Here is a 26,203-nt window from a genome sequence, read left to right on the forward strand (position 1 = left end):
AAGGCAACATTTGCTTATCGCTCATGTCCATCCTCAAATTAAATCAGGATCACAGGCTGCATATCCTTAAGTTTCCACCCAAAAAAGATATATATTTTGCTTTTAATTTGCCTTCTATTGAGAACTTTGGGGTATTTTCACTGATCATTGGAAGCAGTATCCGTTAAAATTGATGTCTATTTATCATGCGGCATTATTTTTTTCAGAATTCCTTACCACATGGTACATAATGTATTGAAATGAGAAAACATCATGAAGTGACAACATGGACAAAACATTTCTCTTTTCAGAAAGCATTGTTTGGGTTCAAAGTGTTACATTGTTTTCTCCTGTCACATTTTTACTCACTATGGCGTTATTTTTCACTATAATCTAAAGTCCTATATGCCTGTCTAAACAGCACAATCATGACTAGAATAATAGACAGCTGAAAATGTTGGATGTGCTACATACCACAGTTCTCATGTGCCAAATAATGGAAAAATGCTGGAATTAGCATGCACAACTTACCAAGTGCCCACAGGTGTTAAAACTTAAGAGGGGATTTTACATATTATTGATATTTTACTAGTTACAATTTTAATTTACTCCATATCTGTGTCTTCTTGGGTCTGTGTTAACACAGTCTGCAGCTGAAAAGTCTGAATTTTTGTCATGTGACTGTTGGTAGCACTAATGGGACAAAGAGCACAGGGATTTTTCATTGTTGTAGGATCTGTTTAGAACAATCTATTTATTTTTTTTGCCATTTTTGTCTAGTTAGACATGTAGAATGAAGTAATTTTAATGAAATCTCATGATTTTATGTTTAGTTTTGGTTCATTGACAGAATCGCAGTAGTTCAATCTGACCATCTGAAAGTTAAAAATCTTGCACTGCTTTTTTAATGCAACATCAAGTGTCTGGCTGATAAATGGTATAATTTGGGATTTTTTCCTTTAAAATCAACATACCTTTCAAATCTGCCAAGTGTTCTGGGGAATCAAACGGTTAAATGCGGCTAAGTTTGGATAGAAAATCATGTTATATTTCTGTCAGAGTGTGTTCATTCTTGCTTAGCCAGCCCATTCTGTTGAACATAATGGTTCTGGTGGAACATTTGCACGTAGGGAGACGAACACTGTCATCAAAGTAAGATATCCACTGAGGAGAAAGTTGCAGAGCTCCCTTCTGTATGATCCAAATGCTCAGTAAGACTTGAAATGTTACGTGATGTCTTCTGTAGTGAAGTGGGTTTTGAAAACGGCAGCACATAGATAGTGGAAAGAGAAGAGAAAGCTCCCTGAAATGAACGACCAATGCCGGCTTTTACCTACAGCCTGATGAGTCAGATTACAGCAGGTTCAAGAGGTGGAGACGGTCCATTTAATTAACAGATGTCTCATCAGTAACACTCACTTGTAGCACTTGCTGATTGTCCCATCTCAGCCTCATTCAGACTGCCCTCTCATGTGGTGTTTCAGAATAAAAGCAGTCAGTCGACAGTATTTGTCATAAAGGAAAATAATTGCCCTTGAGTGATTTAATGACTCCCTGCTGCTGCTGAAGAGGAAATGCTCCGTGTTGATGCTTTTGAAGCATAACGGTGGAGAGGTGTCCCGCTGTTTTGAAAAATGTGTGAAGTGCAAAGTTGTAACTTTTATACCTAATGTTTCTTTAAACCCTTGATTGAATCCCAGCGTCACCTGCTCGATGGATGTTGTTGCTAAGCGATGGTGCTTACGGAGTGGAACAGAATTTGTTGCTTGGCAACTTTACCTTATTGGACTTTCTATCAGAAGGCTGAAGAAGCATCTGATCCTCGTGTGAATCTAGCGACGCAAATCTCTCTGAGAGTCAGGCTCTGGCAGAAGCTTGGATTTGGTTTCTCAGATAAAGGAGGGATCTTTAAAACTTTGAATATGAATGTTTTCCTCTTTAAGAATGAGTGAGAAATGTGTTCAGTAACATTGATGAGTTGGGAACTTGTAGCAAGTGAAGGCAGACTGAGTGAAGAGGATAAAAGAGTTTAATTTTCCATTACCTTTCAGGAGCCACACTGACAGTAAGGCTTCAACTGGTGATTATTTTCAGCGCTGATTAATTTTAATTTTTTAATTCTTTTGATCAGATGGCTAATGTTGATTCAGAGCTCTGCAGCCAGTCTTCACTGAGACCAGGGAAATGCTGGCTGCTCAGTGATAACATCTGTCTTAGTTTGAAAGGAGTCCCTTTACTTTCCCCTGGACATGAAAAAATACACGATCTGCTACAGCTCTCAGTTCTTTTAACTTAGACTTTTCCGTCTGGAAATGCCTTTTGTTAAATTGAGTTTTGGACAATCCATTCTTATCTTGTGCTATTCATTCTCTCATTTAACAGGGCTGAAAATTAATTGATTTCTAGCTGAACCAATGCAATTAGCAAAAAGGCTGCAATTTAGGATGTAAAATTTGCAGGACATCTGATGGAGAGTTTTAAATGTGTCGTGTTGATGGTTTTACAAATTCATGCTGTCCTCAGGTTTTTGCCTCATGTGATAACACCCCCTGACATAATTTAAATATACTGCACAGCGAAAATAGAACTGAAGCTCAACTTTAAAGCATGTTAAAAATCCAATATGTCCTTGAACCTGTATGACAAAACAGGTCAGTTGGAAATAACAGTGTCTAGTCCTTGGTATAAAGAGCAACCAAGTCCACTTTTAGAATAAAGGAGTGTGTTGGCCAAACTTTCATCCAGAAAAGTGAAGTTTAGTGAAGCGTGGGGCCATTGTTTTTAGTTGGAGTTTACTTAATATTTAGAGTTAACCTTTATTATTAGGGATGCCCCAATTGATTCCCCCCCTCGATAAGATCCGAATCATTTCATGTTTCCTGTCTGCCAGTACCTGACTTTTGTATGGTTTCTGTGGTTGGGTTGGTTTAGTATGATGTAAGGCTGCACAAGTAATCGAATGTTTATCTCAATCACAACTTTGGCTCCCCACAGTTAAATGCACAAACATAATTGACTGTGTTATTGACATTTAAAATGCTCTGCTCATAGCAAACACCCCATGTAGGTAAAGGAACCTGGTTTGAGCTTGGTAAAATGGTCAAATTGATAAATTTGACATTAGATTTTTGATTTTCTGAGTTGCTGTAACTAAGGGGAGACTATAATCTTCTCTCTGCACAGCCGCCAAGCCAGAGCCTACTATAACCTGTGTGCGAGGCATTTAGGAAATGTCAGTGATTTGTGGTGTCTGTCAGTGAGCAGATCTTAAGAGAGTGAGGCATTTGGAGCACAATTTATTTCTACTTTTATAATCAAATATCTTGAAATTACTGTAGCATGAGCGAAGAAATTAAGCAAATAATAAAATTTGAGAACCTTGAGTCATTTTGGCATTTTGACATTTAAAAAAAATTTTAAAAACACAATTCATAATCAGAAAAATTCCAAATTTATGATCTTGGTCAGTCAGTTGTAGGTTGTTGCAGTTTTGTTCAAAAGGCAAGTCAAAGTCAGCTTTATTGTCAATTCTGTGACATATACAAGACATAGACAACACTGAAATAACATTTCTCTCAGACCTCAGTACAAACACACAAAGCACAGTAGAAAAAATTAAAAAAGACAGACACTTAGAAACAAGCAATACAGTGCAGTGGATAGTGTCTTGTTGTCTGGAATTAGGAGACCTTTGTGCTGCCTGAAGACGGAGAAAGAAAATATGAAATTGTAAAACAAATGGGTGTATTTAATGTTAAAGGCAAGCCAGGTGTTGACTAGTAAAGAGTAGAAGACATTCTTTGGAGGGAGTCCCTTGGCCTAAAATAGAACGTGACCTTTCAGCAGTAACAGGCCGCCCAGAGAAGTGTGATTCTGTCCACGACGCTGCTGCTGCTGCTGCTGCTTGTTAGTTTCTGAAAGATGAGTCGGACTTCTGGTTTGTTTATTCAGCCACATATGCTTTTTGTTCCCATCTGCACTCTTGCCCTCTGTCTGTTTCTTTTCCCCAAAATGAGGCCGAAAAGTTGGCAAAACTTGTGTTTGACCTGAATACAAATACAAGGCATGAAAAAAGTAAGACTCAGCAGATTAATCCCTCACTGTAATTGACTTATTCCTGTAATTGGCCCAGAATGCACTCTGCTGCCACTCTTCTCTTGAGTCAGCTCAGTGTCTCCCAAGGGTGCAGCTCAACTCTGCTGCTTATCTCACCAATTAAAATATGACGATAGAGTCTCCGGATGTAAGACTTAGAGCAACTCTCATTATATAGTTTCTATATGGCTCAGTTGTTGGCATTTTGACTTGACTTGCTTGTGTTTTGTGTCTGTGTGTGTGTCTTTTCACATTTGTAAACCTGTAATAATAGTTTTTTTGGCCATTTGGAAGAAGCAGAAATAATTACTGGTCTTTTGGTTCAGCATGTATGTATTGAAAGAATGCAGCTTTTCAATTTGAAACTCCTCTCCTCGCAGTTAGGGCAAACACAACCAACTGGAGCTTTAAAACTCCCTTTGAAGTCAACTGTTTATTGGGGACTCTGTTTTTGCACTTCAAACTAAAGGTCAAAATCTGCAACCAAAACAACCTATGTCCGTTTATTTTTCTGCTCTTTCTTGCCTTAAAATTAAATTAATGTGATTGTTAGTGGAAGCTGTATCACTGTTTCTTGCTTTTCTTTTATTTATGGTGAGTGAGAGCACACACAAAGGACTAATGATAGAAATTAAGTCTTTCTCTTGTCAGAAGTTAGTGTGGAGTTTAAATTGTTGAACTTAAGAGGAGACTGTGATGAGTTTGGGGTGAACAAACCATATCTTCATGTTGCTGCAGTTGCTTAAAGTCAAACCTCAGCAGTTAATGAGCAAACTTCTGATGTGTTTTGATGGGTTTTTTTTTCTTTCTCAGAGACACTGGACCCCTCGCCCCCCACTGCAGCCCAGATCAGATATGGTGAGAGATTAAACCTGACACACACACACACACACACACACACACACACACACACACACACACACACACACACACACACACACACACACACACACACACACACACACACACACACATATATTTTGGTGGGAAATGCAAATCTGAAATGCACCCGTCACTATTTCTAAGATGTCCAGAGTTCTGGCTGTTAAACTGTTTACTTTATTAATAGTAGTTGATATGCAGCTTTGTAGATAAAAGCTCTTTGGTCACAGTGTTTTTAGTTTCCTTGATTGTTTTTCCTTTTATTTTCTTTCTTGTCTATCTCATCATCAAATAACTGTTTCCTTTGTGAAGTCTGCACATCAGTGATGACCTCAATTCAATAACTGACCTCATAGTCAGACTCCACATCATTTTGAAGGAAGACTCATTTCTAAAACTGTATTAGAAAACTGCAGAGCTTGCCACAGGTCTTGTGTGGTCAAGAGAAATACTAATGTGAAAATCAGTGTATTTGGATTATTGATGTTATGGAGTGGATTGCTTTAGTAAAGTGTAGAGAAATTCTTTACGCTGCGTATTTGCATGCAACATCTAAAATGAAAGCATGAAAGTAGAAATGTTTCTCGCGATGCGGCATTAACTTTATACAGGAACTGAATACAAGCTGTGTCTGCTGCGGTATCCTGTGTGCTGTAGTTAAACTCAATGGTCTGTGTGTTATTTCATTTCTCAAAATTGTTCTACATTTTTTCAAATAAATTATGCATTAAAGGAACAGTTTCTGAAAGCGACTCATTTCCTCATGTTTCTCTGTACGGTACATGTGAAACTAGGACCACCATTTCTACAGCTGAAAACACTAGAAACTGGGGATGCCACAAGACATTTAGTCGTCTGTGTAAATAATAAAGAAATTTTGCTACCACAGCAAAAATTTTACCCCATGAAATTAATGTATTTAAGCATCAGCCCTCTAATTTGGAAAAAAAACTGAGATTGAGATTTGAAAGCAATTAAAAGACATTATTGATATAAAAAATTTAGAACTGTTTTTGGGTGTTTTTTTGCGTGTTTTTTGTGTATTTTAACTGCGGGCTCATTTTTCACTGTAATGTAAAGTCCTACACCTCTGTGGAAACAGAACAACCATGACAAAAAATAATCTCTTCTATGGCAGAAATCATAAAGAAAGAGAAAAATGTGTTTATTTTGTATTATGAATTTTACAGAAATTTTTAAAACAGACTGAAATCAACATGTACTTTTTTCAGTGACCACAAACCCACAAATTTGTTTCCATGCATGTATCCTTCATTTGTGTAAACTTAGTCTGCATTTCAGTGTCACTTGCTGCTGAGTGAATCATGGCTTAATTGCATCACAGAGGAGTGCAGAATTGTTGATTTTTACAGAATCTTCTTCGTGCCAATACTTCCTTTATTGTAAATTTTAAATTAGACGTGTACAGTAAAGTGGTTTTGATGTAATATCAGATTAGATTATCCAATGCAGTGTTTCATTAAAGGTGTTCAAGGAGCATTGCAAAGTTGAAAATCTGACAATATCTGACTGATAAATGATGTCATTTTGCTGACATTTTAAAAAGAAAACATTAATTTCAAGCCTATTGTCGGGTTTTGGCATACAGAATCGAGATTTTCACCCGTGTCTGTGCTTCCAGTGTTGTTTATTTCCTTCTTTGTGTCTGTTTACAGTTCTGTTCCACAATGCACTCCCCTTTGTTGGATTTGGTTTTCTGGATAATGCCATCATGATTGCAGCAGTAAGTGAAATCAATTGGATCTCATTCTGCAGGAATTGGAAAAAAAATATTTTCTTCTGTCTGCTCTTCTTTGTGATAACGTCGAGTCAACTCATTGTCTTCTATTCTCCAGGGAACTCAGATTGAACTTTCCATCGGAGTCACTCTGGGGATCTCCACCATGGCTGGTAAGAACAGAGAGAGGAACAGACTGGGCAGGGTGTAGTCAAGTTACAACGTAATCTGAAGTGACTTCATTATGTCGATTACTTTATCATATTGTATCAGCTGATTACTTGATCAGCAGAGAAAGTTTTCATTAGAAGTCATTTATCAAGTAAAATTCGAAACATTCAGCTTCCATATATGAGAGATTATTTTCTCTTTTTCACAGCTGTGAACTGAATATATTTAAATATATGTACATAATACATTCCTGTAGTCCCAAAGTGTACGGTTAGGGGTGAACTGATGAAACATGGGTGAGAAGTAGATAATCTTATGAGCTACCAATCTAAGAGCTAGGAGAAGGGTGTTGTGGCGCGAAAACCATCTGACTTTATCATGACTTATAGTTCACACCTTCTAAATCCAGCCTTGTACAAGTGAGATGTGAGTTTTCACCTTTTTATAGTATTCTAAACTCAATATTCATGTTTTCGGGTGTTGGTGGATTCGGCCATTGAAAATCAAAAATACCTTATTTTTTAAATGTTTAACTTTTGCTCCAAACTTATGACAGGATGCCATAATTAGGACTTTGTTGGGATAGTGAAACAGTACCACAACAGAAACTTGAACTATATGGAAAGTCAGTCTAGTAATAAATTTCATAAAAATGGAATTTTGAAATGATGCATTTTTTAAAAAGGCACAAGAAAATGTGCAAAGAATCCAAAAAAGGGAAGTAAATTACTGCACCACAAGGCCTTAACTCAGTTTCATATCCTACCACAACTGGAGAAACTCTTCCATTAAGATCAGCTCTTCACATTTTCACATCCACTCCACCTTCACAGATCAAATTGCTGCTTAAGAAAGATCAGTCCTTGCAAAGATAAGTCCAGCAGTACTTTAGTGCACATTTTAATTTCCCATCTCTTTGACTCTGAAAGGATTTCAGTTTATCTTATAAAAATTGGTGTCGCTTTGCATACTTGCATCTGCAGCTTGCAAGCTTTGGTAAAATTAACTTTACCAGAGTGAATTCTGTTATCTGTATGTGGAGATGTTTGACACAATGGCAAATTAGCCATGTCAAATTAAACGGTTGATATGGTTGTTCTATTTCATTCTTCTTGACCGCCAGAGACGGTATGTAATACCTGGATATCATCGTGCTGTGGCACATAAGGTCGAGACATAATACCAACAAAGTCACCTTGTGACCTGGGTGATGAAAGCAATCTGATAAGAAGCCCCATCACCCAGCAGTCGTCTCCTTTTCATCTTCTCGCCATAACGCGCAGGTCACTGATATTGATTTAACCGCCTATGCTAGTAGCCTCATAACCCATCGGTTGGAGCTACGTTCCGTCCTCCAGAGGCTGCATAGCCGGTGTTCACTGCCGAACCGGGAGTTTTGCCGCACCTTTCAGGTAAGTATTACCCTTTTTTTTCCCGGCTGATATTGCTGTCATTGCCGTTTAGCGTCCCCGCTTGTAGCGGCGAGCATTCTGTGTGTTGACTATTTTCGGGTGTTTCCGACTTGGCGAACACACTTTATTGTGCTAACCTTATCCGACCGACCAGTCTCGCTGGGGTGCTCCCGCCTGATAGCAACGACGGTGTATGTGGTCTGTGGACAGTGGCGGAGAGTGTTCTCGCTCCATAGCTACCGTCCCGTGGTTGGACCTCTTACGACGTTGTGGTTGAGTGTGACTCGCTCTTGCTGCTTTGTTAGCCCTGAAGTGCTAGCCCGTTTGCTCCAGGTGGGTGTGTAGCGGAGTGTCCCCGCTCTTGCCACACATTGCCCCGATATTTTAGCTTCTCCTTGGGAACTACAGCGTGCTTTGCTCCCGACAGTAACTGAACGTTTGTGTCGACGGAGGCAGGCAAGCTCGGTCCTGATAGCAGCAATGTTCCCGGTTTGCAACGCATGTTTGACCCCTCTCAGTGCAGAGGATGGACACACTTGTCCAACGTACCTCGGAGTTGAACATCTCAGGCAAGCAATGACCGACCAGGCTTGCACTAATTGCAGCTGCATGCCGTTGTCAGAGAGGGCCGCTAGGCTAGCCAGATATGTAAGTGGCCTCAATGGGACCCCTTCTTTGGGCTCCAAACACAAAGAGAAACTGAGCTCCACTGTTCCAAAAAAGAAACAGAGATGTGAAGACCCTCTGGCTCTCAAAGTGGACATGCTGGCCTCCGAATTTTCCCAGATTAAGAGCCTTCTCTTAAATTTACAACCCCAAGCCCCCCTCCAGCAGCTGCAGTCACTACTTCTGTTCCTCCAACACCACCTCCCCTGATCAGTGAGGGTGATAGCTTGCCTTCCCTATCCCCTGTTGCTATTCTGCAGGAGGAGGATGTCCTTTCTATTACAGCTTCGGGGAACTGCTTTAGTGATAAAGAAGAGAGAGAGCAGGAGGATTTGATGGGGGCGCCCTCACACTTCTCAGTAATGGACTATCTTGGGTCAGACCCCTTTAAAGATGCAGAAACTGGGCTGTCAGCAGTTAAGACAGTCATTCAGCTTGCCATCTCTCGGCTTGGCCTCGACATTGCCCCTGTTGAGACAGCTCCAGTCAATGCCTTCTTTAAGAATACGCCACAACCATCCGTCTTTCAGGTGCCTCATTCAGTGCCATACATTGATGAGCTTAAAAGATACTGTCCTGACCCTAAGGCTTTCAGTCATCTGCCGAGTGGCTGCAGGGTTTTGGCTGCTATGAAGGATTCTGCTCAATGTGGACTAGATCAAATGCCTGCCATTGATGCATCTATTGCTTCTTTGATAGTCTCCCCAGATGAGGCTCTCCGACCTGATGCCCGCTGCCCACGCCCACAATGCAGGATCACTAATGACCTCCTCATTAAGTGCTATGACATAGCAGCTAGGATGGGATACATTGTCATCACTTAGATACAGTGTCTAAGTGATGCTTCGCTTCAGGCCTTTGCTTTCATGACAAGAGAACTTGGCAGACTTATGTCCACTCTAACTTTGGCCCGACGGCAAGTTTGGCTGGCCCAGTCCCCATTATCAGAGAACTGCAGGAAGACCTTACGCATGCTGCCGGTTGTTCTGGAACAGATGTTTGGGTCCGCAGCCCAGGAGGCCTTGGAGCGCAGTGCCCAAGTTAACAAGGCCAGACAGCAGTTTGCTGGTCTACGCCGAGCACCCCTGTCTAAACCAAGACACGCCAGCAGTCATCGCCCGAGTCCAAGGACTCAGAGTCCCTTGGGGGCTGGACGTTCCTCTCCTCAACAATGCCATGCTCATCGGCCCCCTTCACAGCCTGCCTTTCGGGCTCCAAGGGACAGGGGCCCCAAGCATGGGGCCTCTTTTGTCCGTCCACCTAAACCGACAAAAGGCCATGGGAGTCGAAGCTGACTCCCACGCCATGGGCACCGGCCGCTTCTCCCCACAGCATCTCAGTCGCTGGGAGGCTTCTGTTTCAGACCCTTGGGTGTTATTGACTCTAACCAGGGGATACAGTATCCAGTTAAGACGCCGACCTCCAAAGTTCAATGGCGTCAAGGTTACTGTCGTCAAACACCCTTTGAGAGCTCTGGTTCTAAGAAAGGAGATTGCGGCACTATTAGAGAAGGGTGCCATCAAAAATGTACAAAGTTCTTGTCAAATGAGGGGCTTTTATTCAGCTTATTTTCTTGTTCCAAAGAAGGATGGAGGCTTTCGCCCCATTCTCGATCTCAGAAAGTTGAATGAGTATATAAAGGTGTTCCAGGAAGGGACAAACCTTGTCAAAACAGAGGCTCTCTGACTGGATCGTGGATACTATCTCTATGGCATACAGTCTGAGAGGCCTCCACGTTCCCTCTGTGAAATGTCATTCCACCAGGAGCGTGTCTACATCCTGGGCTGCTTTGAGGGGGGTGCCACTCAGTGATATATGTGGTGCAGCTGCTTGGGCTTCATCCTGCACTTTCGCTCGGTTCTATCGGATTAACGTGGCATCCCCTCATCCTATGGCAATGGCAGTCCTGTCTGCCTCTTCAGTTCATTGTTAGCGAGAGGAGTGTGTAATCCTCGTGACTTTGTTGGTATAGGTCATCCAGGTATTACATACAGTCTCTGGCGGTCAGGAAGAATGAAATAGAATGAGAGTTACAGCTGTAACTAAGGTTCTATGAATTCTGGATGACCGCCAGAGTTCTTTGTCACTCGGAATCGAATCCTGTTGAGAAGATTCTGTAGGAGACGACTGCTGGGTGACGGGGCTTCTTATCAGATTGCTTTCGTCACCCAGGTCACATGGTGACTTTGTTGTTATTATGTCTCGACCTCAAGCGCCACAGCGCGATGATATCCAGGTATTACATACCGTCTCTGGCGGTCATCCAGAATTCATAGAACCTTAGTTACAGCTGTAACTCTCGATATGTTGACACTGACAATGTGTCAGAATCAACATGTTTAACCAATGTGTATTTAGGTCATATCATTACACCAAATGTTTTTCTTTAGTTTTATTATGTTATAGTTGCATAACTTTTGACTCCAGCATTGGTCATCTGCAGTCAGTGCTACATTTCTACACAATAGTGATGGCAGCGAAGTCCAACTCTATAAAAGTCTATAAAAATTTCCAAAGACACAAAACTTCACAAATCTGAGAACTTCTAGTGATACCAGTATGAAAAAGTGGTTTGTAAACTGAGCTTGGATTTCAGAACACAGCAGCACAAACACCTAAAAAGGAAACACACAGGACTCACTTGTTTGCCGTTTTCTTCTCTCCTGCTCTCTGTGCTCACTGATACTGCATTTTAATACGGCTGAATTCCCAGTAGCCCTATTTTTATTTCCATATTTTTCTGTTTCTGCTGTCAGACAAAAGAGCAAGTATGAAATAGTGTCAGAAACACGGCTCATTAAAAGTACATGTTCTTCAGCAGTCACATCATGCTGCTGCTCTGCACCCTAAAATCCTGACTTTATGACTCGCCAGACATGAGTTGAAGTCGACGGCTGTGCTGGGAATTCGGCTGATGTTCATAGAATTCAAAACTTCTACCAAACATACACACAATATAAAGAAAAAGAGTTACAGAAGCAGCTCCATAACTTGAAGTATCCACTTTGCATTTTACTTGACAGATCCAACTTTTTCACTTTGTTCGAGTCTTTATTAGAAACTTCGGCTTCTTTTGAAGTCGCAGTACTGACTTTAAAAACATCCCTCTTATTTGTTTATTTTTTTATGTTGGAGTTTCCAATTTAATTCTGTGCTTTTGCAATTAAAAATGTAAACCTTTGTTTCCATTTCCTAGTGTGGTTATATTGTAGTTTGTCATTTCAAGATAAAGCTAGATTAAATGGTCACGTTGCTTTTTTTGGGGAAAAAATTGTTTGTATTAAATGACTCATCAGTAAAATAGTTGATAAACTTAAGAATATAAAAAATAGTCATTTTGCGGCAGACCTTTAGAGGTATTATTGTCCTTCATAACCTTATTCGCTAGTCACGTATGAGTCTCACTCACTTGACTTAAATTTAACAGTATGATGTAATTATGTTATCGATTTATCACATTCACTTATCTGTTGCACCTATCAGATGCTTTGACAAGTTGACGTGTTGGGTGATCACAGTTTAACAGACAGGCTTTGTGCTTATTTTGCTTTGTGGCAATCCAAGCACAGTCAGCATTTGTGCTTGTATTTGCAGCCGTGCCTTTTGTTTTGTCACCATGAAAAAGACAATTGGCATGCTCATTAGGCCTGCAGAGAGTGGAAGCAGAGCACTGCACAAACACATTGCCCTGCTTTTATACATGGTGGCAACTTATTGGAAATATACTGTTTATTAAAACAGCATTATTTTTAAAATCTTGGTACTAATAATATGGGGTGTGGACTGATAACCGTCTAGTATCAGTATAGAGTGTAGTGCAGACACTGTATCAGTAAATCTCAATGTAATTTAGAAAGAAGGAAAACAAAAACATCAAATTTTTTGAATAGTCTCTTCATTTTTTAAAAGGTCCTTGTGTTACAACAGCTCAGTATTGGCATAAATTTAAATCCAATCCTGTGTTCACTGTCATGTGGGTATCATAAATGTAAAAATATTCTTAACAAATGCAGCATTATCAGTCAATTATCTATTTCAATTTACTGCACAGTACTAATATTGTTGTTTTAAGCCACGGTCTGTATTTCAGGCTGCAAAGATGGCTGTCGCATAGGCCACTGGGATGTAGGAATGACATTGTTACTTGTCCCAGTATCATTTCATGTACGTACACTGGTTGGGGGTTATTAAGCTTCACCGACTGTGATAGTACCCATGTATAAGTTGAATCCCAACATTGTTTACAGCTTGCCAACATGGAACTGCCCACCTCTTCTGATCAGTACAGAATTAAACAGTAAGATGCTTCACATGTTGGTGCAACTAGGTATTACACCTAATTTTCAATACTTGGGAGTATGTATTATCTAGGACAAATAGAATTGAAACATTACATGATTGATCAGATTGGGGGAGAAAAATATCATCATTGGGACATCCTTAGGTGACACACTGGATTTCGGAATTTAATCAAATGAAAAGTCCCTCACCACCACCACCAGCAGTTTTACTCCAATACCAGCATATTGCAGTCATGAATTCACTACTTGCTATTAAAGATTGACAGAGACCAAAAGTACATCTTTCAGTTCTCAATGAGGTGATAGGGGCATCCTTCATTTAAAAAAATAAAAATCAGGTCTGGTGTTTGCTTTCATTTCTTTTAGATGGGGAGTTGCATCTTAAAGCTATTCTACTTCTTCCACCAGACATCGCCAAGACATTTTCTTAACTCCTGTAGCTCGTATGATGCCATCTGCTGTACAAATTGCACTGAAATGCTCCCCCTCCCCCATCCTTAGTTCAAATCTACCTCATTGCAGTTTATTGCAACGTAGCCTACTGTCATCATGGCTCCTGTTCTGGGTCTCAGTTTGGGTCTTTATTGCACTCTGAAAACCATAAAGGCAATGGAGCTTGCCTTCTCCCTCTTCTCGCTGCAGATTATTCCGTTTCCATGGATACTTGGCTTCAATTTCCTCTGCAAAGTGCAAATCAGAGGCTGAAGACGGGCCCAAGATCAATAGCTCTGCTGTGGCACCTTTATCCATCCAGGCACTGCTTTGTATCCATTTCATTACCATCCAGCCTGCAGACATGTTCAACTAGTTGACTGAGTCCGCTTATCTTGTTTTATTTTATTTGAGGGATGACCTTTTAAGCTTTTATTGCTGACTCCACTTTTTTTTTTTTTCATCCAGTGCTTCAGTGTCAGATGCCATCAGTGTCCAGGGGATGGTGAAATGAGGCAAGACTGTGTCGTTGTCTCACCTCTGTATCCCCCATCAAGGGGTTTGTCTTGAATTTCAGCTCCCGCAGGAAGCCGCATGTTCATTCAGCTTCAGGCATCGTGGCTTTTTATTCCTCCAGAGATCCGCTGAAGGCACAACAAACACATCCTTGGCAACTTTACAGTTTTAATGGCTACGAACAAATATGTTTTTCGGTCACTTTGTCAGCTATCCCCTGTGAAAATGCAATCCACAGTGTTAATTATTCATCACTGTGATGCATTGTTGATGTTGTACATTAAGTGGAATTGTTAGAAAGCTGAATTTGCTGAAAGTGAAGCCCATAAAGGCGGACGAGAAAGGAGCTGACTGGTGACTTGGTGATTTTCCAAAGGCGCTCTTTGATCTATAAAAACCTTCACACCTTCACTCACTCCTGCTGACTCTTGTCTTCTATTCCTTTGATCTATTGTGTGGACGCCTCCTCTCTGCTGTTCATTGTTTGAAGAAACACAGATGTATGTGGGCCACTTGGCACCGTAGACTTTAGGTATTCATTCTGGTTGTCGCGCGTGGGTGAGTTTCTAAAGTCTTCCTCGAATAGGAGCATGTTGGAGGAACGATACAGTGATACAGCCTCAGCATCAGGCAGATATTTGGACTGTTACAGTTTAACTTCAGTCATCTGTCAGTGTATTGGTTCTCTGTCCAGGTCTTGCTCCTACTTATCAGGCCAAGAAAAGTAACCCTGAAGTAATTCCTTCCTGGAAGAAGCTGAGGACTTCCTGCCCCAGAAGAGCTACATAATCTGTCTACCACATTATGGATTCTCCCTCAGGGACTTCCCGGTGATTTGGATGTTCCACTAAAGGGAGACATCCAAGAAGATCCTCATCAGATCAGAAGTCTTTTAGAAAGGCAGCAGCACTTTTATTCTGAGCTTTTATTGAAAATCTGAGCTCCTCAGAGTATTTACCAGGTCGTGGTCTCACCATGTCTGACAGCTAAAGTCTGGAAGCTGTGAAAAGTAAAAAAAGAAGACAAGATATTTTTTTCTGATATTTCCTTGTGATGTTACATTCAGTCTTACACACGGAAAAAGGTTGGAAGTAACTGATTAAAAATTAGCTTGAGGGAGGCGAAGATTCATGGCCGATGCACATAATATGATAATGCTGGGAAACAGAAACTGCAGTGTAATAGCCACAATTTGCAAAAATCACAAATAGCACACGTGGTTTACTGCAAGTACACGACAATGAGCATTTTAGTTGTCTTTTTCGACAATGAGCATTTTAGTTGTCTTTTTCGTTAGTCAGCACAAGCCTAAAATAAAATAAGTAGCTGAAAAAGAGTCATTAAGTAATTCAAAAACTAAATAGCTGATGAATTATTTGACTGTTAAAATAGTAATAAGTTGCTATTCTAGTTTGATGCACAAAGTGATCGAAAAATGTGGGTTCCCTCAGATTTGCTTTTCTTTTGTGCAAACAACAAATTAACTTCAACAGACATGAAGTTCACTTATCTGAGTAAACACATAAGCAAAAAGGACACAACTTCACAGTGTCTAATGATTTAGATGTTTAGACTATTTGTATTTACATACAGTTTAGTGATGTTTTGGGGAATGATGTAAAATTTGGAACTGGAGATTACAAAATTCTATTCAAGTTACTTGGTTAGAAATTAGACTTCTGGTGTCAATTTGTTATATTTTTGCTGATGCAAACATGTGGTCAACCTCTGCATGAACTGATGGTGAATGGCAGGATTGTTGGTAATGAACAGTTTTGGAAATGACCTCGTCCAACCTCAGAAAGGTGTGTTTGTATGTGTGTTTTTCTCAGGGGCTGATGTGGTGAAGCCTGACAGTTGTGTAAACTTCAATCGTGACAGATAAGAAGTCAAAACACCAGAGGGCAGATTTCCTTCACAGATTTTGATTCCCACTCGTCAAAGAGAAAATAAAACTGACCCGAACGCTGACGGTTATCAGGATTTCAGATTCAATCTGGAATTAACCCACAGTGACATTCAGATCAGGACAATCTCAGATTTACCAGAGATGGAGAGAAGCATTGACCTAAGCTAACGTTATGTCGTGCTGTTCAAAATGTCTATCTGAAAAGTAACGGGTTTCCTCTATCAACAGAAAATTTAATTTTACAGTTAAAAAAATAATCTACAACAAAATATTATCTCTCTACTGTATAACCAAAGACTCGACATGCTTTATTAGGCCTAGATTAATCTCTCTTTAACAAGTGTCAATGGTACAAAAATAAAATAAAAATAAGAATCTCTCTGAAATAATGATAATGCGTATCCTGTATTAAACAGTGAATAACACATTTATCACGACTCAGGATTTTTTCTGTAGCCTAATCCATCTATATTTCGTTTTCACTGGTTTGAAAAAAACTGTATCATATACAACCTATTTTAGGTACCTTTCTTTCACCCTTTTCTCTCCCTCCACATCGGACTGTTGTCTCTACTCTCTTCGCATATCGCATGCAGCAGTTAGACAGGCAAGTGCCAGGCAGTGACTCCGGTGTTGGTTTTTCAAAATAAGGGTAGGGTATTTGCAGTGTAGCCTCACATTTCACGAAAAACACCACGTTTTGTGTCGAAATCACATTTCATACAATAATCGTCATTAATATAAACATAAAACAACATAAAAACAAGGTACAAAAACATTATTCTGAAGATGTGGCGGCTTTTATTTTGTCGTGGCGGTGCGCCACAATCAATTACATGTAGAGGAAACCCTGTTATCCTTCTGGTAGATTGTAACACATTCATCTTTTATGTAATACATCTTTAGTGTGACATAGAGCAAGGGAAAATGTGTCCTTACAACTTTTAACATCCTTACATCCTTTGTGGTTGGGCTTTGACCTTGACATGGAAATATTAAGGGTTACCATAAGGGTTATCCATGTAAGACAGCCAATAAGATGGGAACTTTCCATTGTGGTTCTGCAGGTGATCAAGATACTCTCCAAAATGGTCAACTAAATGTGGATATGATGGATTGGTTCAATGTTTTTTGGAGTGTTTGTTGTCTCACATTCTCACACAGCTCTTCCATAGACAATGAAATGTTGTCTCGATGGACTTTCTTGTTGCTTCCAGTATTCTGATTCCAAGAAAGAAAGCCTTTCCACATAAGGCAGAACAAAGCTTCATACAGCAGTTTGTGTAGTTGGATGGCCCTGTTGGAGTTTCTCCTTCCATAACGCTATCAACCGATCCCTCTGCAATCATACCTGCTTCAATACACAAGTCTTACAAACTTGCATCTTGGAATCGTTTGCCAGTTACTCCTAGCAGCGTACATATGGTGTGGAAGCTTCCCATCCTTGGAATGATATTTGGAAACCTCTCTTTGTGTTTCCACAAAATGCCAGTGGCTTTTGTGTAGAAGACTTGATCAAAAACTGCCACTATATGTGGTAGTTACAGCATGTTCCTAATCTTCAGACTTTGTGTCAGAATCTCCTGAACTGTTAAGTCAGTGGCAGGGGCAGTGATTGTTGGAAGATATCCTAGAGTGTCTTCCTCATCTCTTGTCTGAATATTGAAGCCAGTCCATCCATTTACAGTTTGTCTGGAGGAACAATGCACTCGAGCTACCAACCAGAGCAGGTTGTTTTGCTTGAGCATCTCTCAGTACTTTCTCACACTCTTAAGGAAACATGTGGCCTTGGGACAGAGCCAGTGTGTTCTCCTCCACTGTAAACTGGAGTAAACACCTCTCCTGGTTCAGTAGTCATCCCTTGTCTTTTTGGATGACATTTGTGGGTTTGGGCTCTGGCATTGAGCCATACACCTTTGGTTGCACAATTATCCCATTTACCCTGTGTGATGTTCCATCTCCAGATAGTGTCTGTTCATTGCGATCAATGTTGTCCCATGCCACTGTTGCTGGAACATGAAGGTGGATGTTCAGTGGCAATGGAACAGTTTTAGCTGAAGTGTTCAGTCAGTTTGATGATTTTTCACAGGTTTTCAGTTGGATTTAGATCTGGTGATTGAGCAGGCCAAGGCATGGTTCCAATGTTCTGGTTCTCCATCCAGGCTTTTCCTGACCTTGCCGTGTGGTAAGGAGCATTGTCTTGTTGGAAAATCCAGTCACTGGAAAAAGGAAAGAGTTTTCCAGCTGATGGAAGAAGACTGTTTTCAAGAGTAGCCCCAAACATGACCTGGTTCATTTGCCCTGTTCCACCCAGACTGAAACTACCCCAGATGGTCACTGATCCACCCCCATATTTTACTGTAGGGGCAGACAGTCTGCTTTGTAGCTTCTCCAGGCTTCCTCCTAACCAGTAAGTTGGCTGGAATGTTTTTTCTTGGTGTAATGAACGGCTGTCTTTGAGATGTTCAGTTTTTTCGCTACCTGTCTCTCACTTATGCCAATTTCCAGAAGGACCAAGATGGCTGCCATTGTGGCTTCACATAATTCTTCTGTTTTATGCGTTATATGACAGCTGACAACTTCTGAGTTGTGCTGAATGTCAGCTTCATTTTTTTGTCGTGTTCATTGTATTCTTCAAGTAATATACCTTTTTTGGTACCAGGCATTAAAATGAACAAGAAATTGAAGAAAACAAGGGTGGTCTGATCATTTGTTCCATGACTGTATATGTACAGTATAGACGGCACAATTGATGAATTTACTCATGACCTGTGATGGAGCTTTCTGAGTAAACAAGTAGCACCCATTAAGACCCAGTGTTGCATTTTTGAACCATTAAAAGAAATCCTTAAAAATCACATGTATTATACTTTTTTTTTAAATTATTTGAGTTGTCTATCACTAAACATCTTTAGGATGAAGAAAAAAATACCACAGGTCCAAATACTTACTTGGAAAATTTTTGAAATTGTTCCTAAAGAGAGAGCTGGGGGGTCAGTGGAAGACATGTAGTTTGAACTTGGAATGTGATACATCTTACAGTATTAGTATTTTGCTGCCAGAAATGTTGCAGTTTTGCAGTTCAGCGTGTGGGGTCCTGGGATATGTAGTGTTTGTCTACATTCAGTAAGAAAGAGGTACAGCTAGACAGCCTTACAAAAATGTTGCAGTTTTCCAACTGTGGGCCTCAGAGGGTTAAAAGATATGTGCAAAACCACGGTTATGGTGAAAAATCATAAAGAAGACATAAAGCTGCCAGTGTGGAAAAGATGTCCCATCTTAATGTACTTAAATTATCCCAATGTACATTTTAGTACCACTTTGGTTTGGTCACCTGAGATGGTACCAATATCTGTCTGGTCTGTTTGTAATGTTAACACATAGGAAAGCACACAATCTGCCCACGGTCATAGCAACAGTATATACTCAGTCAGTTCATGCATTAAGGAAAACAGCTTATTACAGGCGTATGAAAACAATAAAAATATTAGAATTATGTAGATTTTTAAAATTTAGATAGCATCAAGTTCTGTTTTGGACACAAAGGGCCATTCCAAAATGTACTCTGGAGCATTTCTGGAGATGTTAAAGACATTCTTCCCAAACTAAAGCAAGGGATGGGCTGGTAAATGGCTAGCCCTTTTGTTCTAATGGGACACAGTCTGCGAAAACTTGCGACTTGCAAAAAATGCATTAAGCTGCCACTTTGAGAGGTCTATCATACCAAATTGATATATGCATGGGAAGCACAATAAAATGGTATAGGTGGCAATTTGCCCCCCTGAGTGGTACCGACCAACCTATCTGGCTCATGGACTAATTCTGCAATTCTTCAGTCTTTGATTGAATCAAAAAGCTGTTAGTGGCTCAGTAATATAAGATATATACCAGGCTTTGCAAAAGTTCTGTTACACGGTTTCATGATCTTTAGAGACGTTTACATGTCAGAGTGAAAAATTCCATTAAATAAACTGAAAGTTCTACCTTATAGGCAGGTGTCTTTAATACCATTTTTTTCTCCGGTGAAGTTGTATCAAGATGGAAGTCAAAAGAGTTGAGATATCTGCTCTCCTTCATGCTGGCCACAACAAGTCTGACAGAGCCAAGCAGCTGAACATCAGCCGGATGACCGTCCACAGAGTCGCGGAGAGGCTCAAGAATGGTGAAGATCTTTCAGTGATCTATCAAGAATGGTGAAGACCTGAAAGATCTTCACCATTCTTTAGCCTCTCCGCGACTCTGTGGACGGTCATCCGGCTGATGTTCAGCACAAAGGAGAGCAGATATCTTAACTCTTTGACTTCCATCTTGATACAACTTCACCGGAGAAAAAAATTTGTATTAAGGACACCTGCCTATAAGGTAGAACTTTCAGTTTATTTAATGGAATTTTTCACTCCGACACGTAAACGTCTCTAAAGATCATGAAACCGAGTGTAACAGAACTTTTGCAAAGCCCGGTATATATATACATGTGTGTATATATATATATATATATATATATATATATATATATATATATATATATATTAGAGTTGGCACTTTTTTAAAGATTGGTAACACATGTGGACACTTGGAAAAGGTTTTTTCAATTAGTATAATTAATAATTAAACATTTTTTAGGATTCATGCCATTGTAACTGTACTGCACAGAAGATGTTTTTGAGTTCCTCTCTCTCCTTTGAGTTATGGTTTTGTTTTTTCCATAGAGGACTTTATTTTGCAGTGAAAAATGAGCCCACGGTGAGGCAAAACCACCCAGACTTTGGGCAATTTAGATGTCTTATTTCACCAAGCTAGATATTAAAAAGTGCCATGAATTAGTCCCTCAGATAGTATTGGAACCATGTAAAAATCAGTGGAATCCATCATTTTTCTGATGCATTTTCATTTCTCACACTGAGTTTTCCTTTTTCGAGACGAGCAAAAATCAAAGTGTTTTCCTCTTTGTGGTTTTTTTGCAGCTGCTGCTCTGGGGAACCTGGTTTCAGACTTGGCAGGTCTCGGGTAAGCAGCCTAATAAAGTGTCTGTGAGGCCTCAGGTTTATTCTGAGTGAGACGTGTGAAGTGTCGAAGACAGGTGAAGGTTTTTAAAGTGATGAACTGAACTATCTTTGTCTTGTTGTTTTGCTGGGTGAGATGTTTGTTTGCTGTGATTTTTCTGTGCTAAAGAGCTTCTATTTTCTCATTTACTCAAACTTACTCATTGCACATTTATGTGTTTATTTTGCTTTGTTCTTTTTTGACCTGAAAAAAGCAATTAATTCTCTGTATCTATAAACTGAGATCATTTTAGTGTAGTTTTTGATAAGGAGGATTTTTTTTTAAGGTTAGGAAATGTTTATAGTCCACAGGTGAATGTTTTAGACTATGTTAAGATTAGACTTTACATGCTCCTCAATACTAATAATCTAAGATTATCATCGGTAAAACAGCTGCTACTTATAATCAGTTAATTGTGAACTATTAAATTAACAGGCAGCTGTTTTCTAATTGATTTCATAAGTTTGAGTAAGTTTTAAGAAAAAAGATCAAAATTTCCTGATTTTATCTTCTTAAAACGGAATATTTTCTGGTTTCTTTCCTTCACTATGTTCATAAACTGAATTGAGACATTTGAGGCTATCATCTTAAGTTCTGGGGAATGCTGTTGGATTATTTATGTATTTATTTTTCAGCTTTTTTGGACATTTTAGGATCAAACAACTACTGAATTAATCAAGAAAAATAATAAACAGATTAATAAACAATAAAAATAAATATTACTTTTAGCTAGTTTTGTCAGTAATCAAGAATTTACTAGTAAAATTATCAATTATTATTTATTTTAATGAAATTGTATCTTTATAATTTAAATATGTGACCCATATTTTTCAATTACAGAGAGAGTAAGAAAATCAGAAAATATTGAGACAGACTAACATATTGTTGGATGACCTTATCCTTTAAGGTGATGATTGGAAATGGTTTTTATCAATAAATATCGAAGGCATTGTAATCACACCAATGTGTTTGTGTTCAGTCTTGCAGGTTATGTGGAAGCTCTGGCTTCCAGACTGGGGATGCAGGTTCCAGATCTGACTCCCAAACAGGTGGATATGTGGCAGACCAGGCTCAGCTCTCACATGGTGAGATTTTAATATCATTATTTTAATGGACATTTTAGTCCTCTTAGTGTTCTGTATAACCAGCAGAAGAACAATGGCAGAAAATTAGAGCTGATATGCATCAAAGATTCTCAACCTGTCAAGCTGTGGTTCAATGTTGGCCGATGTCCAGGCAACCAGGATGCTCCAATTATTTAAAGTATTTTTTAAAGCTTATTTTAATTATGTCAGGTGTTTTAACTGCACCCATTAGGCCTTTTGTTTTCTCCCGTTCCATTAATGTGCTTTATAGCTGTTTTTTGTGTGTTTAGATGCCCATTTTATAAGACAGGGAGTTTGTCTTGCTCCTTCCTTGTCTGAAACCTCTTGTTTAAAGTCCAGGTTTTTCTTTTGTTATTTACGTATGTCACCATGTGAGGTATTTGCTTAATTCATGCCTTACAGCGTATTTAACTATGCTCTCTCTCAAATAATGGCCTCCATTCCTGTTCTCAATAGTCTGCGTTTATGGTGTACAGCCAATATTACCTAACTTTAATCAGACCAACTGACCAATCAGAGCAGACTGGGCTTTTCTGAAGGGGGGTCTTAAAGTGACGGGAGCTACAATGGAGCATTTCAGTACAGTATGAGAAAAAGTTTTTGTTTTCTGAACATTAATGTTTGTAAGCATTCTAGCAGACCCCACAAATACAATTATAAACCTGTAAATGTGCAGAATATGGGCTCTTTAGTGTCTCCAGCAGCATTTATCAAAGTAGATAACCTTCAGATACATAGGGATCGATGAAACTACAAGACATTTGCCGAAATAGAAAGAAAAATAAAGCTAAACTGGAGCAGCCAGTGCTCTTCAAGGACAAAAATATACAGACCCTTTCCAAAAAATTGGATGGGATGGAAAAGTTGATTTATTTCCCTTATTCCATTCAAAAAGTTAAACTTTCATAGATTATAGATTCAGGGCCCACAATTCAAACGATTTCAAGTATTCATTTATTTTTACATAATTTGGGCTTCCAACTCATAAAACCCACGAAAACAGGAATTCAAAAATCAGAATACTGTGAAGAAATCAATTTTCCAATGATTTCCAGTGCAAAAGAACATTTGCAAGCAATGTCCAATTCAGTACATACTGAGCCACCTTCGACCCTGGACCCTTCCTGGCCGACCTGGAGCCGCGGAGGAAATGCGCCCGCCGGGGGACGGCCCGCACCCGGGGAGAGGTCCCGTGAGGGGACCCTCCCGCACCGACCGGTAGGGTTGCCAACTGTCCCATATTAGCCAGGACATCAGGTAAATTGGGCTAAATTGATTTGTCTCATACGGGATCTTAACTGTCCCGTATTTGTGGGCGCCGCCATTACTGTGGTGGAACAGCGTGTCTACTCCTAAATGCTGCCTGCTGAGACAGCGGCAGATATGCTTGTAATCAAAACGTTACAGAACCACAAGAGTACTGTCAAATATATAGGTCTAGAGCTCACACTACACTCTGGCAGCTGACCACACTCCAGAATTCAGACAATAACAACTACCGGGCATAATCAACAGCAACAAAACAGAAACACGGACACTGATCCAGCATCATGTCTCACAAGAACAAGGCTGGAGCCACATATTTTAGTTCACCAGAGTTTAAGACGATAACAAACCAAACCTCAGCCTGAGCTGACCGTCCTGTTTCTACAGCCCGTCTGTGAACACAGATCACACACAAACACAACTCCAAAATGACTGGAAAAGTCATAATTCCATCTGTTTGCTTGCAAGTTGGATAGAATAGATCATTCCGCATGACAATCTGCTTCATATCTGTCTTTGGTTTCATTTCACACATTAAGTAACCAGTAGCCTGAGTAAACTCCCAGTTAGCCCATAGCCTTTAAACTCTGATTAGCAGCTCACAGCCACATATCCTCCAAACAAAACACCAACACAAACTCTGCATTTTAAATGAACTGTGTCGCTCACCCATTGACGATCTTATAATCTTCATAAGCCAATGAATTTAGCTGCAGCTGCTGTTCATCTTAAACTTAAACATCCAGCCGTGAAAAATGGCTCCTCCGGTCCAGTAATACTTAGGTGTTGTCCTCTGGTCCAGTAATAGTTAGGTGGTGTCCTCCGTTTGTTGGTAGTTTTGTGCTGTCCCTTTGTTTTTTATTCCTCCATCAGCTTTACGTCTTCACCGCTGCTAGCCTGGATAGCCTTTAGAATGCTAACCGGCTCAACCGTGCTTATCTCATGAATATTCAGTTAGCCATGTGCTGCTTATGCAGATCAATAACTTTGGCACTGAACAGGAAGGAGTATCGCTACCTGATAGTTACGATAGAGAGTTGAGAGGATGTTTTTTTAGTGGCACTGTGCACCTGTCCCTTATTTAGTTGTGAGAAAGTTGGCAACCCAGCGGCCGCCCCTGGCCCGCCGAGTTGAATCCCCCAGGCGGACTGCGCGGACCCCACCCGTTTACCTCTTAACGGTTTCGCGCTCTCTTGAACTCTCTCTTCAAAGTTCTTTTCAACTTTCCCTTAAGGTACTTGTCGACTATCGGTCTCGTGCCGGTATTTAGCCTTAGATGGAGTTTACCACCCACTTTGGCATATACTGCACCACGCACTATTGGCGTCCATTTTACAAAAGCAGAGCCACATTTTAGACCTCAGAGGCATCTTTTCCCACTTCGACAACACGCTACACAACTGCAGTAAAGTCAATGGACCTAACGTGAAACCTGTCTGTGAACTCCACAGCATGTTTTTTCCGGCTTGCCGCAATCACGTGTAATGTTACAGCCAATCACAGGTTTGCTTTATCATAATCTTTCATACATGGTATCGAAAGACGAGGCTTATTTCGATACTCATTAGTACCGAAACATTTCGGTCGGTGCCATTAAAGAACCGAAGTTCGGTACTCAGCCCTAGTCAAGGACCTCTTTTCCGATGAAAGTAAAGTGTGCCTTTCATTTGGGAATCCAGGTCCAAGGGATTGGAGGAAGACAGGTGAGGAACAGAACCCAAGCTGCTTGAGGTCAAGTGTGAAACATCCAGTCAGTCATGATTTGGGGAGCAATGTCCGGTGCAGGTGTTGGTAAACTCTGCTTTCTTAAGTCCAAGGTCACTGCAACAGTCTACCAGAATGTTTTAGAGGACTTCATGATTCCTTCTGCTGAAGATCTGTATGGAGATGCACATTTTGTCTTCCAGCAGGACCTGGCCCCTGCCCATACCGCCAAAAGCACCAAAACCTGGTTTGATGCCCATGCCATGACAGTGCTTCACTGGCCAGCCAACTTGCCAGACCTAAACCCCATTGTGAATCTATGGGATGTTATCAAGAGGAAAATGAGGGGCACCAGACCCAAAAACAAAGAAGAGCTCACAGGAAGCATCAAGGAAATCTGGGCTTCCATAACTCGCAGGCTGATTGCCTCAATGCCACGGTGCATTGAGGCAGTGATTAAGGCAAAGGGATTCCCAACCACATATTGAAGATTGACATACACACGTGGACAAAATTGTTGGTACCCCTCAGTTAAGGAAGGAAAAACCCACAATTCTCACTGAAATCACTTGAAACTCACAAAAGTAACAATAAATAAAAATTTATTGAAAATTAAATAATCAAAATCAGCCATCACTTTTGAATTGTTGATTAACATAATTATTTAAAAAAACAAACTAATGAAATAGGGCTGGACAAAAATGATGGTACCCATAACTTAATATTTTGTTGCACAACCTTTTGAGGCAATCACTGCAATTAAACGATTTCTGTATTTGTCAATGAGCGTTCTGCAGCTGTCAACAGGTATTTTGGCCCACTCCTCATGAGCAAACAGCTCCAGTTGTCTCAGGTTTGATGGGTGTCTTCTCCAAATGGCATGTTTCAGCTCCTTCCACATATGTTCAATGGGATTCAGATCTGGGCTCATAGAAGGCCACTTTAGAATAGTCCAACGCTTTTCTCTCAGCCATTCTTGGGTG

At 40.1% G+C, this 26,203-nt stretch overlaps 1 protein-coding gene across 1 annotated transcript in view; it reads left to right on the forward strand.

Moving 5' to 3' along the window:
* The window catches only part of tmem65 (transmembrane protein 65), a 70,112-nt gene that overhangs the window by 36,392 nt on the left and 7,517 nt on the right, over positions 1-26,203 (forward strand). Inside the window, exons 2-6 of the mRNA XM_051955118.1 lie at positions 4,888-4,932; positions 6,633-6,700; positions 6,813-6,867; positions 21,066-21,108; positions 22,124-22,229. Of these exons, the coding sequence (XP_051811078.1) occupies positions 4,888-4,932; positions 6,633-6,700; positions 6,813-6,867; positions 21,066-21,108; positions 22,124-22,229 (317 nt within the window). The remainder of the gene's footprint in view (positions 1-4,887; positions 4,933-6,632; positions 6,701-6,812; positions 6,868-21,065; positions 21,109-22,123; positions 22,230-26,203) is intronic.

The sequence above is a fragment of the Acanthochromis polyacanthus genome, chromosome 11 (genome assembly GCF_021347895.1).
Source record: "Acanthochromis polyacanthus isolate Apoly-LR-REF ecotype Palm Island chromosome 11, KAUST_Apoly_ChrSc, whole genome shotgun sequence".
Lineage (NCBI taxonomy): Eukaryota > Metazoa > Chordata > Actinopteri > Pomacentridae > Acanthochromis > Acanthochromis polyacanthus.